Source organism: Triturus cristatus, chromosome 1_2 (assembly GCF_964204655.1).
Source record: "Triturus cristatus chromosome 1_2, aTriCri1.1, whole genome shotgun sequence".
NCBI lineage: Eukaryota > Metazoa > Chordata > Amphibia > Caudata > Salamandridae > Triturus > Triturus cristatus.
In genome coordinates, this window is record NC_140580.1 from 522,297,694 (window position 1) to 522,312,000 (window position 14,307).

The 14,307-nt window shown below is 42.9% G+C and overlaps 1 protein-coding gene across 2 annotated transcripts in view; it reads right to left on the reverse strand.

Annotated features, from left to right (window-relative positions):
- ABCC2 (ATP binding cassette subfamily C member 2) overlaps positions 1-14,307 on the reverse strand; it is a 354,899-nt gene that overhangs the window by 181,792 nt on the left and 158,800 nt on the right. For both annotated transcript variants that reach the window (XM_085606294.1, XM_085606296.1), the window contains exon 9: positions 3,877-4,054. In XM_085606294.1, the coding sequence (XP_085462420.1) occupies positions 3,877-4,054 (178 nt within the window). The remainder of the gene's footprint in view (positions 1-3,876; positions 4,055-14,307) is intronic.

The window sequence follows — 14,307 nt, forward strand, 5'->3', positions numbered from 1 at the left end:
TGGACCATACGCTAGACAGCTTGAACAATAGAAGGTCAACACACTTTCCTTGCCCTGAAGAAGTCAGAGAGGACAAAACGCGTTGGCTACGGTTTTATCTTGTTGTGAAGAAAGAAATTCACGAATAAAAGATGAATTGAAATACCTGCTGAATCAGTGTTCTTTCATAAATGTGTGATACATTGTAGAAAATTGTAATTTAGTGCTGGGCTGCATTGTTGTTGTGATATTTGTAGGGTTCTCTAACCCTAGGAGGTTTAAGGATATTGAGCCTCAGGTCTGGTGCACCAAAAGATATAATACATGACCCCACTATAGTGATATGTGCAGTCCCAAATTGCCTCATACCCTGTGTTTTTGCTCCAAGTCCGTCTTGTCTCCCAGGCAGGCAATTTGATTATATGAAGTGCTGAGTCAACTTTTCTGGGACACCCAAATGTCACTAAAAGAGCTCAGGAAAATTGGCAGTTCAGAGGGACCTGCAGAATTCAATCCGACTATCAAGGTTTAATTGGCCTCCATGGAGGGGGTAATGGAGAAATTCATGCACAAGTGTCCTAGAATCAAGGGCTGGCATGTTGATGGTAGAGTTTCTAGATAAAGAGAACTGATAAACAAAGCAGCAGTCAGGAAATCAGGGCTCCACATTGCTGAGGAAACGGAACATCTGTTCTCATACCTGAATAGGATGATGGCACTGAAGAGGAAGGAATTACAGCTAAATATAAAAAATATTATTTAGATTTGAGGCCTTTTTGTAGTTTTCAACAAAATGAAGGGTAGAAGAGAAGACATACAATCCTTTGGCAGTCCGAAACACATAAAAGATCCTTAAGTCACAAAGTTATACATGTGATAAGGCAGCCATAGTTGGGCAAAATAGAGAGTGTTGGACTGCTATGAGTTTTTAAAGTCTGAGTCTTTAAGCTCTACCCCTCCCTCCCCACTGTTTTTTTAATAGCCAATGTGAAGTGTCGCCGAGTAGTGAAGAAGTGATGTTTCACAAATAATGATTTGGTGTTAAGTGTGTGAGGATGTGAGGATTTAAAAAAAAAGTGTGTGAGGAGTCAAATGTGACAGATGTTTTTTTTTTACTTGAATGAGACTGTGGGCAATGTTATGTCACGCATAATGCCAGTGATAAAAAGTATTCAACACTTTTATGAAGTGATTCAAGGGGGCTTTTGGCCATCCTTGCTTAGCAATTCACGTCTTGCTCAGCAATAATGTTCTTCTGTGATCTGGACAAGAACTTTTTGTAATAGTAGGCTGAAAAAGCTGAAGACTTAATTGCTCCAAATTTTTCGAGAGTAATTGGACATAAGACAAGCAGTGAAATGCTGTTTGGCATTATTAAGTTGGCCCGAGATGTTTGATACACCATCCCTCATATTTTGAAATCTGAATTCTCTTTCCTGTCTTCCTAATAGGTTCGGAAGCACAAGTTGATGGTTGAAGTAGTGATTCTCACTGCTGGACTGCTTCCTCTTTTACACTCGCCCGCCTCGATCTGGGTCACCTCAGTGCCATGCCACATCCTTTTTCCTGCCATGCAGATGTAGCTCTTTGCCCATAGAGATAGTGATGAACTCATTGTTCCTGTCTTCAGGCTGACCACCTTTCCCCCACTCACTTTGCACAAGCATGGGTAGTGCTTCATTGTAAAGAGGGGGACACTGTTGGGCAGGTAAGGCATTGTCAGTCTTATTAGCATGTGAATAAAAGTTCAAAGAAAGGATATGGGCCAATTCACAGCTTACAACTCACTGACAGGAATAGGACCTGTTGCAGTAGGAAGAACGGCTCGGTGGTAATGATGGAGGTGGTGAGCTAGAACCAACCATACCCCCAAAACATCAATACAGGTGCAGCTAGTTTTCCCTGCCTTCTATAGGGCAGTGCTAGAAGAAGCAACATTGTTCGCCATAACGCCTTCTATGATGTTTGTGCTTTAACTGGATCAATCACAACAAAACACCATTAAAATGTAAAGTATACACTACAAATCAGAAAACAAATATCCACAATTTGAGGTCTCATTTGCACAACAATATAAAGAGGGGTTAATCAGCCAGGATAAAGAGGTTAGAAACACAGATTTCTCACTTTCTGCCATCCCCAACTCCAGGTAGAGCAACTGTATCCAGCAATGTACAGGCACTGCGCTCTGAGGGCCTGATTCACAAAGGTAGACTCACACTTTGAGCAATTTTACAAATGTTTGCTATTCACAAAGATATTTTACAAGTAGTATCTTGACGACTGCGGAGTCTCCGCACATAGAAAGATAGGACAGTATTATCAGGCCCAATGTGTTCTGTTCTCAAAGCCCTTTGCACATCTAGGTTCAGCGTAGGTGCACCAATGTCTTAATTTATGTGTTTAAATCCCTTTTATAAACTCTTAAAGCATGGATTTACACATTTTGAAAAGTTCCTCCAACTCCTCGCATCACCCAAACACCTGGTCTCCACAATCTATAGCAATTACAGTGGTAAAAGACCTTAACACAGCCCTCAATTTCAAACAATTGCATGAGGTATTTCCTCGCTCACCTTGCTCAGGACAGAGAAATTCTCTACAAAATATTGTTTTGTTGGCATCTCACCCCAGCCCATCTCCAAATTATTAACCCTGCTTCCTCCAAAACCTGCTGGCATGACTGCAGAGGAGTGGACTCCTTCATGCATATACTAGGGTCCTGCCCTGACCTGAGGTGATTTTTGAGAAAAAAATATACTTTGCCATTCCACAATTTAAATGGAAGGAACTAGATAAACATTCTGAATTAGCAATACTTGGCAGACTATGAACAGATCTATATACCCTCCACCCAAGTGCATGCAAAAGGATCCCTGGCCTCTTTTTGATGGCTAAGCATACTAGTCTCTCTCAACATCAACCTATAAGCTATGGTTGCACAAACTCTGGTACATACTAGGACACGAGAAAACAGCATAAGATCTTATGGACAAGTCCCAAAACTTCACTAAGTTATGGAATCGTGTCCTATCATACCTAAATAATAAAAACTAGAGAGGACTTGCCCATAAACCTTACATTCATTGGGTTTGGTTGAATCCCCTTTGATCCTTCAATTTGGAATCTCCGTACTATTATTCACTTTGCGGTTGGTCCGGTGTGGGGGGTAGGATTGTGGTAGGGGGTTGGGAGTTGATTACTGATACACCAGAATTATTTTGATTATGTCTTTGTATTACGCACAAATTCAATTAATTACTATTGAAAAGTAAAAAGAATATATTGTCTGTAGGTGGGCCGAAATTGACCTGGGAATTTTGTGCACAATCAGAAAGATACACATTAGTCGTTATTTATAAAAACATTTGTGCAGCTCAGCCCTACCCTGGAAAAGATTGGTTGTACTTATCTCCTTTCAAGAGCATGAGTAAAATCGTCTCTCTGGGTAGATTAAGAGATGGAATACCAGCAGAACTGGTGGAGGTGCCTTGAACAGTATTCCACAAGGAAGAAATAAAAATTTGAACTGCAATTGCATCACAGAGTTTAATTTATGCATTTGTACACTATGTACATTAAAGCAAGTAGTAATGTTTTTGCATGGAGTAAATAAGACTCACAGAATGATTCTTGTAAAGTTCCTGGAGTTAACGGTCGCAGCATCCCATGTGTACTCCTGGACTAATTTTGTGATTTTTTATTATTAAAAGGCAGACATGTATTCCTAACTTTTAAGGAAACCTACTGGAGTTAATGTCTGACTGTTTCCGTGTAATAACTGCACTCTAAATTACTCCACTAAATAGTCACACACCAGTTTTATGTAGTGAGACCAAATCATGTTTAAGTAAAATGGCTGCAAAAGTCCCACCACTTGACAAGGGCGTCACTCACCTTTTTATACACAGCAGCCATCAGCGCAGTGCGCACTCGCATTCCCAGCACGAAGCACCCTTGAAAGTACTGCTGCAAACATAGAGACTGGATAAAGGCTGTTACCATCAGTAGAACGGCGTACAAATAACCTTGCCATTCAAATAAATCGGTATTAGCAGTAAAGGCCACCAACAATCTGCGAAAATAAGAGAATAATTAAACTGTAGTGCGTGAATTTGTGTTTATTAATTGACTTTCAAAACTTCTGAATCAGTTGAGCAGATCCATGCTCTAGTAAACAGAATTTCACAGGATGCAAGGAAGAAATTCAAACATTAGCGCCTAGGAAATCTACACTTAACAAGCATTGGCAAAGCCAATAGGTCTCACCTATGCAAGAGCTACTGGCTTTGGCAATGTGTTTCAGCCATGTTGTACACCAGAGTGGCTGGTGTTCAGCTTGGGTTAAAGTTAGTGGCGTGGAGTGCTGTATATTGGAGTGTCAGAGTGGAGTGGCATAGAGTGGAATATCACAGAGTGGAGTGACAGAGTGGTGTAGAGTGGTAAAAAGTGGTGTGGAGTAGATTAGCGGGGAGTGGAGTGGATTAGAGGGGTTTGGATTAGAGTGGATTGGAGTGGAGTGGAGTTGATTGGGGAGGAGTGGATCAGATTGGGGTGAATTGGGGTGTATTAGAGTGAATTTGTAGCCTGTGTACACAAGGAGAAAAGCAAATTGGCAGAATGCTTTTTCTCTATGTGACAACGACAGCATGTATACAGGAACAACATAAAGAAACAAAAAAAGTACGAGTGGGAAGGGAAATAAAGAAAAACAGACAATGGAAATAGTACTTGAATCTCAGCTCAATCAGCGGAGGGACACTAAGTAAGGTGAATAAATCAGTGCTCGGTCAATGTTGAACAGAAGAACAGGCAGTAACGTTAAGGCACATGCTGGTGAATTATGAGATACCAAAGGGGATGATGGACGGAGCGCTTGAGCAAATCAAACACTCACCCCCAGTCAACTCATCTGGGTTTAATCCATCATCATTCTTTAGCTCACTCCACCACCCCAGTTCAGTGAATTATGAGGCAGCAAAGAAGAGCAACAATTATTCCAATGAATGGTTAGCAATGGGTGGGCTACAAGCCCCTTATTGTACACAGTAATGTGTTGCATGCGCTAAGGCATGTTGGTCACAGAGACTCGACCTTAAAAAAAAGACCTCTTGAATCCTACAAATTACTACACAGTGTGCCTTCATCACTGAGCTTGTGCTGCTGAACTCCTGGTGAAGCCCATATCCTTCCACCACTATGAGGGTAGTTTTTGGGTGCCCCTCCTGGTCCAACAAGACTACAAACCATGAGACAGGCCTATGTCAAGGCACACACGCATGATCTGTATTTGCCTTTGACGACAAAAATCAACATCACGGAACCAGACAACAATACAGTTGGGCACTCAGGGCACAGGTGCATATCCATTACCATGCAGAGGACTTTTCCGTCCCAACAGTTAAAAACACTGTAGCTAATTGTTGGTCATGTCAAGCAGTGGGGCAGGCAGATAAGATCTGAAGATACTGCCACATCACTATAGAAAGCTAAATGCCTATTTTGCCTCCCCTTCTCAAATGTCAGCAACTATTTGTTATAATAGACAACTTAAGCAAGTATCAAAAAGCAGAACTAGTATAATCCACATTAGCAGAAGTAGTAATATCACAACGAATGCATGGCCCGACACCTGAAATAAAAATAGACAAGAGATCTCCCTTACATTGTTAGGCGATAGAAGACTATGACGGCTCCCTGGGTGTAGAGCATCCAAAGGTCACACTCTGATGGCCTCAGGCAAACAGGGAGGTTCAAGAGAATAATGAGGACTCTTAACAAAGTGATCTGAAATGCAGATTAGCCCAAATATCTGTTCCTACATGACTTTCATAATACTTACGATGCTAACACCAAGATATCTCCAGTCGTAATGCTAGGTGGAAGACTCTTCCCTAACCCCTCATTGTGGGTTACTTGGACTGACACCCCTGCAGCCATTCAAAATCCACAGTGCAGGAACAATGAAGCTATGAACTTCATTTTTCACCAACTCCCCCAGTGAAGCCACGGATGTCACACCCCCCCAGGCTCTCCGCAACAAACTCGGCTCATACTTCCATCTGAAAATCAAGTCCCTCTACGACAACTTCAACGAACAGACACCAGACACCGAAACCACCGCTTTCTCCAGCAACGACAGCCAGCCTACTATATCCGCCTGGATCCCGGTCACAACCGAAGACACCACCACGGCCATGAAATGCTTCCACTCAGGAGCTCCCACAGACCCCTGCCCGTCGCACATCTTTCACAGAGCAGCCACCGCCATAGACCCCGAGTTACTATGCACCATCAATGCCACTTTTGGAGCTGACACTTTCCCTGACGACTGGAAACATGCAAAAGTCAACCCCCGCAAGAAGCCCTCAGCAGACTTAACGGAACTCAAAAACTACCGACCCATCTCTCTCCTCCCCTTCATGGCCAAAGTCACAGAGAAGATCGTCAACGTCCAGCTTACGAACTTCATCGAAGAGAACTCCATCCTCGCCCCTTCCCAATCTGGATTCCGCAGCAACCACAGCACCGAGACCGCCCTCCTCGCCACCACCAATGACATCTGCACTCTCCTCGACCAAGGCCACACCACAGCCCTCATCCTACTAGACCTCTCAGCAGCCTTCGACACTGTCTCCCACCGCACTTTCACCGCCAGACTCCACGACACCGGCATACAGGGAACCGCCCTCGACTGCTCCGCTCCTTCCTCACCGGCAGAACCCAAAAAATCAGACTCCCGCCCTACCTCTCTGAACCCACAGAGATCAACTGCAGAGTACCCCAAGGATCATCGCTCAGCCCCACACTCTTCAACATCTACATGGCCCCCCTCTCCGCCATCATCAGACAGCATGGATTCAGTATGGTATTCGATGCCGACAACACCCAGCTCATCCTCTCCCTCACTAAGGACCCCCAGACCACCAGACTCAGTTCTCAGGAAGAAATGAAAGAAGTTGCATCCTGGATGAGCAGCACCTGCCTGAAGCTCAACTCGGAGAAGACAGAAGTCCTCGGACTCACCCCCTCAGCATGGGACATCACCTGACCCACCACCCTCGGAAACCCCCCAACCACCACGGACCACACCCAAAACCTCGGCATCATACTCGACTCCTCCCTCACCATGACCTGACAGATCAACGTCGTTGCCTTCACCTGCTTCAACACCCTCTGCATCCTTCGCAAGACCTTCAAATTGAAACTCCCCTGAATCCAGAGAGACCATCACCCACGCACTCATAACTAGCAGACTTGACTACGGGAACGCCCTCTACACCGGAATCAACAAATCCTTGCTCTGCAAACTCCAGACCATCCAGAACACCGCGGCCAGACTCATCCTTGGCATCCCACGACATAAACACCTCACCCAACACCTGCAAAACCACCACTGGCTCCCCATCGAGAAGAGAGTCACCTTCAAGCTACTCACCCACTCCTACAAATCTCTCCACAATACCGGACCTCAATACCTCAATGAAAGAGTCCACTTCCACATACCCAAGAGAAACCTCTGTTCCCCCGAGTTCATCCTTGCTGAAACCCTGCCCATCCACAGAGCCTGTGGAAGGGCCTTCTCCTACATCGCGGCAAAGATCTGAAACAAGCTCCCAATCAACATCAGACGCTCCCCCTCTCTGCACACATTCAGAAAGAGCCTCAAGACTCGGCTCTTCTGCTGACCCAGAGCTGCACACCCCCCTCCCCTCAGCACCTTGAGGCCCTCATGGGCGAGTATCGCACTTCACAATTCCCTGATTGATTGATTGATTGATCGATTGATGAACCACTGCAAGCGTGCAAAGCCTCGATCACTCTTTGTTGGTGATCCTGTGTTACTGCGTATCTGTCAACGTGGGGGAAAATTCAAACACCGACCGTGGTCTGTTACTATTGTCAAGGGTACTATGACAACCACTAGTAAAGAGAGGGCTCAGATCCCTCAGAACGTTTATTTCTTCAAAAGGGTTTCTGAACAGGAAGCACAACAATGTTTTGCAACTGTTGCCCCTACATGTTATTCACTGATGCCTCCATCTGCCCCCGTGATACCTCAGCGCAGTGCTTATTAATGTGTGGTCGGAGACCCGTGGAGTTCCATGAAGCATACTCAAGAAGTCTACGACTGTAACAAAATTTAATAATATTATAATTAATAGGTTAAAATGAATAAAGTATATGTAAATAAAGAAGCAAAATTGAAAATGGAGAAAGCTTTTTTATGTCTGACTGTGGAGTAAATTTTGAGCATTTGTTTGGATATATAGTTTTTGTATTTGTGTATTGTTTTGAGGTTCAAATCATAGAAATTGCTTAGGACGGTGGTCCCCGCTTAAAATAATGACTCAGTGTGGGTCCTTGGATTCCAGTACTGATTTAGCGGGAGTCCACAAAAGACAAACCATTAAGAACCCTCATCGCCACCCAGCCAACTGCTGAGTCAGGCTCCAATGGTGAGATGGAGAGAGATCAATCCAGAGCTGGCCAACAACCATACTCTTTGACATGACCCAACAATATTGAGACAATGAACAAAAAAGAATTAGATGGTATCAGACGTTAAAGTGCCTACCCTGTGACTATTAACTGCTCATGCATTCATTATTACTTTGGTTACCTTCTGTCTTTGCCTGTGCTGTATGCAAATGTGAAGTTTTATCTAAATGTCGGAAGATTGTAATGTGTTTCATGGGGACACACCTGTTGTTTAGCCACGCTTAAATGTTGATGTGTGACGTCATTCATGTATAAAATAGATAAGAGTGCGCCTGCACAAGGCAGAGCATGGTTCATTTGTAAAGACCATTTGTGTGTGTGTTGTCTCTGTGGTCTATGCACCCTTTGCCCCACACAACAGTAAACTAAAAATGTAACTTACGTAGGCTTTTCTCATTTTAAATAGCATCACCCCAGTGGCCAGGGGGTCAGCCGCTTTGCGAAACTTTTTCCTGGCTTTGATCCTCCAAAACAAAAGTTAGAAAGCTGAAAAAGTCAACACTGAGATTACTGGGAAGGGAGAGGAAATGTCGGCAGGCATGGACCCAAGTACACCCCCTGTCTATGCGGCTGCACCTTTGTGCCCCCAGATTAAACTTCTAGGGAGGGTTGGCCAGCATACATCATTTCGAGTCTCAGAAGTAGTGCTACTCCTAGGGAAGAAAAGAATGCCACTAAGACAGATATGCAGCCCTTGCAGTCCAGCGGCAGCAATCTCTACTCCTAACACACTTCTTCCAAGGCGCAATTACAGGTAACCCCCTCCCTTGGCTGAAAACATAAAGAGTGCTAATTTGGTCATAAAGTGGACATTTAATCTATCTATTGAAATATAGCGTATGTGGGAGAGGATGTGGCACTATAGCCCGAGCTGCCTACTTTGGAACTGAGGAACCAGCTTCGAGTCTCGGCGTCACTCAACCTCCTGTGACACTGGGCAAATCAATTAATTTCCAAGTGCCTGAAAAAGGTAAATGTTTTCTTGGGTGATGTAACTGGTTGGTGCACATATAAAGTGCTCCAATTCCTCCAGGTTATGTTCACGCTATATAAAACAACAAAAATATATATTCTGATAGCTTAAGTAAAGCGTATTATTTGATAAGCTGCCACCATCTCCTCTCTTCTATGCCTGACAGACGCTGACCTGGCATCTGCCCCGCTAACTGGGAACGATCCACTCTTTGTGAGCAGAACCTAAACACGGACACCGGCACTGCATCCGCTCACTTCCTCTTCGGCACCCTCTACACAGAGCTCCCACATTACTTGCTGTTAGTCATACAATACAGCTTACCAGGGACTGAGGCAAAACTCTCTCCCCAGCAAAAACAAGAGGATAAATAAACTAAAGAGCTGGCAATGGAAGGCCAGAGCGCCGCTAGGAGGAGTTGTGCAGGCAAAAGAAGCCTAGCCTTCACCGAAACATACAGAGTGGGAGGGAGGGCGAGAGCATCTCTATGGAGAGGAGGACAGCACCAAGGACGCAGGCTTTGCCGCCGGCAGCTCGCTCTACCTGAGAAAAAAATTATTATGAAACTCTGCCACTCCCAGCCAAACACATTGACGCCTATACCAAGTAATATTTGTAGAGAAGATGTGGCGTAACATTTAGAGCTGCCGGCTTTGGAACTGGAGAACCGGGTTTAAGTCTCAGCGTCGGTTCACCCCATGACTACAAAACATTTTTTTTAAATACATGATGACAGTTAACAAATGGAGATCGCTGGGATCAAAAATACATTTATAAAAAGCACTAAAGAGACCTCAAAACAGAATAGAACCACACGACTGATCGTATTAATTCCTTTTCAACCAAAAAAAGGAGTTAGACAAACAATGCTAATATGGTAACTAGTGGAGTGATATTGTACTTGGTCTCTGCTTTCGGGGAGGGATAAACACTACAAGAGGCATGGCAAATGCATGCCATAAGCAAATTGGAAGAAAGAATAGGAGAGTGACAATGGAGCCAGCAAATAGCAAGCCTATGGGTGGGCTGTTAACCCACAGAGTGAATGCAGCATGTCTCGAAGTGACAGCGCATGCGCTGCCTAGGCTCGACCTAATAAGAAAAATATAACATAACAACAAGGGGTTTCGTTGCAAATATGCAATTCATTCCCCATATTTATGATTTATTAATGACAGAACTCTTGGAAATCCTTTAAAGATTCAAAGATAATTGCGTTTCCATAATGCCCCGTTTTCTTAAAAGTACTAGGTAATTACACTATTTTTTACAAATTCTGGGGCTAAAGAGAGGATAGTAAATTATCTCTTAAGTTTTAATTCCCATAACCATGTAATGATATCTGGAACCTTGTTGCAGAAAAAAAGGTAAACTACCCCAATGTTTTGACAAAGTATTTGAAAGACTAATATATCTAGTCACAATTTCACGAAAATGATGGAAGCTTACTTTTGACAAAGTAAGAAAAACATGACATTTGGACTACTGCTTACAGCACATACAGTGACAAACAAAATCCATGGAAACTTGATGGCAACTTGATGATATCACCAAGTCCTTAATGCTACAATTGGTGGATGACGATAAACCTTAAAGTAAATAGAGATGGGTTGAAAATCTTCAACTTTAAGGACAATACCAAAGCTTGGGCTACAGCTTTTAGATAAGTGTTCTTTGCAGCGACTCATCCCTGGAGCAAGGTGTGAGAAACCTGGGCTTCTTGGTCACTAAAATCTGTAGCTCTATCAATAGACAGTGTTTTAAGGTTCTGTTTGGTCCTATTTGTATTGGTAATATATTTTAGTGTTTGATATAATGCAATCACAGCACCGGGGAGCAATAGAGGTCTTTACAGCCAATATTTTAACTACAGAATCACTAAAAGTACAGCAAATCGCTAATTTTTTCAATCTTTCTGGAATAACGAGACTATGTCTATGGAAAACAAGAAGCAAGAAAAGATTTGGATGGAAAGGCTTCACCCACATTTTGTGGCATGCTTCTTCGTCCTCGACCAGTCCGTCTCACCATGTTAAAGTGATAACAATACGGTGGTCTCACCCTCGTAGGGAGGAAGATCGGAATAAATATTTTCTGGTCATACAAGGCGTCCAGATATTTATGTAAAACAACCTGAGTGTAAACCCAGGTATTTTCTTTATTCTTGGGTACCCAGGGCTGGATTAAAAATAAACAGAAGAATGTTACCGGGAACCTATATCTCGAGAATCCTCTCTACTTGTCATTCGTTAATATGTTTCAGCATCCATAAGATCCCTCATAAGAAGGTCTAGAGCTTTCGACAAGGCAGTCAAACGTGCCCGGACTGTATGTCCTCAGGTACTTATTTGTACATGCAGGTAAGAGTCAGTCTTACCTGCCCATCCAACAGTTCCTCACCTGTAGGGAAACAGCCTGTGTTAAAATGAAATATCATAAACATCTGTCCTTTTCGTTAGCAATTTCCTTTATTTAATTCACTCTCTTGTTTTCCATGCATATACTTCTTCTCATGCAAGTGCACTCTTCATGGTACACTTGTAGAATCACATCATGCTAGACACACATGAAAAGCACACTGGTGAGCATGCACAACTAGTGCATCTACTTTCCCTAATATCGTGGGGTTCGAACCTAGTAGTCACACCGGGGGGAACCTGTCCTGTAGTCACACAAAGATGGGTGAAACATAAATAATAAAAGTGTGACATCTATCGCTGGGACAGTCCTTATTTTCTATTACAACGTTATTGTGGCTGAAACTGCTCTAAGTTTATTATAAGAGGAGACTGCTCTGATTTTCACCTCATCTGAATTTTTAACATGACACAGAACTTTATATCATAATCATTAACCCTCTGGGGCACCTCCGATCCCAGATTGAAAAACAGGCAATGTCACAGTCCTAGTTCAATACACTAGTGTTTATCCCACTGCAGTTAGTGTTCAACATTAGTGACTGCGAGTGCTTTTTCTTCTTTAACAGTCCCCCAATCATAGGGATACTTTAACTAAATAACAGTGATGGCCATATTTTGATAGTAGTACCATATTACCAACCTCTCTCGTATTTCATCATGTGTTGGTTATTCATGTAGTCACAAGGATCCTATCATGCAGCACTATGTGAATCACACTGAAATTCTCGTTCATAACTGGTGAGTATGAATGCTGCCCCCTCTTGTGAGATACTTACATCATAGGGATAAGTATATTCCATGCCATTGGTAAGCATAGATCACAACAGTGCATGAATGAGATTATGAACAGAAAACATGCTTGCCCCAATATCAGCCTGTTTTGAGTTCATTGCATGTTGTTTTCATATGTTCTTGTGTGCACACATACAAAGTCCCAGTGTGTCATTCATTCACATGCCTCACAACAGGAGCCCCCGTGGGTGGGTCCCCATCCCTTTTGACACAGGCTCCAGAAAGTTGGATGGGCAGGTAAGACTTACTCTTACCTGCATATACAAATTAGTGCGTGAGGACATCCAGTAGGGGTACCTTTGACTGACCTAACAAAAGGAACTAGGCCCTCTTATGAGGGATCTTATAGAGGCCAAAACATCTTGGCGAATCACAAGCAGAGAGAATGTTCGAGACATAGGGTCCCAGTAACATCCTCCTATTTATTTTCAATCCAGCCCTGTGTCCCCAAGAATAAAAGGAATACTGGGTTTACACAGGGTGTTTTACATAAATATCTGGACCCCTGGTATGACCAAAAACATTTATTCTGATCTCCCTCCCTGCAAGGTTGAGACCGCCCATGTCACTTTGTCATTGTACTGCAAATAAGCTCAACTTAGCCTTTCAGTATCACCCTGCATCACATGGTGCACACAAGTTGTTTGATTGTTTTCCAGTCATTAGGTTGGCATACAATATCTAGGGTTTGGTGAGAAGATTGGAGACCAATTTGAAGAGAGTGGTCTAACAAAATTGTGGAAGCATATTTTTCTGTCTTGCATAGAGTCCATTTTGTCTTGCTCACTTCTGTGATACTCAATGATGACAAGGCCGGTAGACGTGCACAGACCTTTTATGAACTAATGTACCCTGTTGAGATAAAAACAACATCTACCACATTATAATGCAAGGCTTGCTCAAGTACACCACTCATGAATTGCAATTGCATGCTAGCTCAACAAATTTATGGACTGTTAAAGCCCTGTCAGCATACTATATATGGTTGGGACAAAGCGTCCACCTCTGATTGGCTTATTGTTTGCGTAGACTTAGAAATACCCCAGTGTCACAATCTATCATGCAGGTATCACACACTCTTAGACTCTTCTGATTGGCTCCGTACATAATGATTGTGTAATATGTACCGTCTGATGGTGGACATGTGACATATTGGTCTATAATTATTGATAAATTCTGCCATGCTTATGATTTTATTGGATATGTAATAAAACGTCTTTTTGCAGTTTGCAAAAATAAAAGATTGTGATGTACCTCTCCAATTTGGGCACTTGGTAGTCAGGCCAAACTGTCTCCATGTCACATTAATAAACTTCCTGCCCTCCATGTGATCTCACAGAGTCTGTTTATGATTTTATTTAGACTTCTACAAAATGAGTATTTACCCATAATTCCAAATAATCAGCAGAAGAGTAGCTTTTTTGGAAGAAGTCATGCTGTAGCATCAACAACACTTTGGCCATTCAGATTTAAACTGCTATATTTCCATATTCTGAAAACAGGTAAAGCCTGTCTTTCAGTAAATTGTAGTCAACAAAAATAGGGGGCTTAGCCTCTTTGCTAAGTACCCATATTGGGATATTTTTTGACGTGACCTCACAATATTTTAAAGTTTTGATAGGGTAAGACAAACACCAGTTC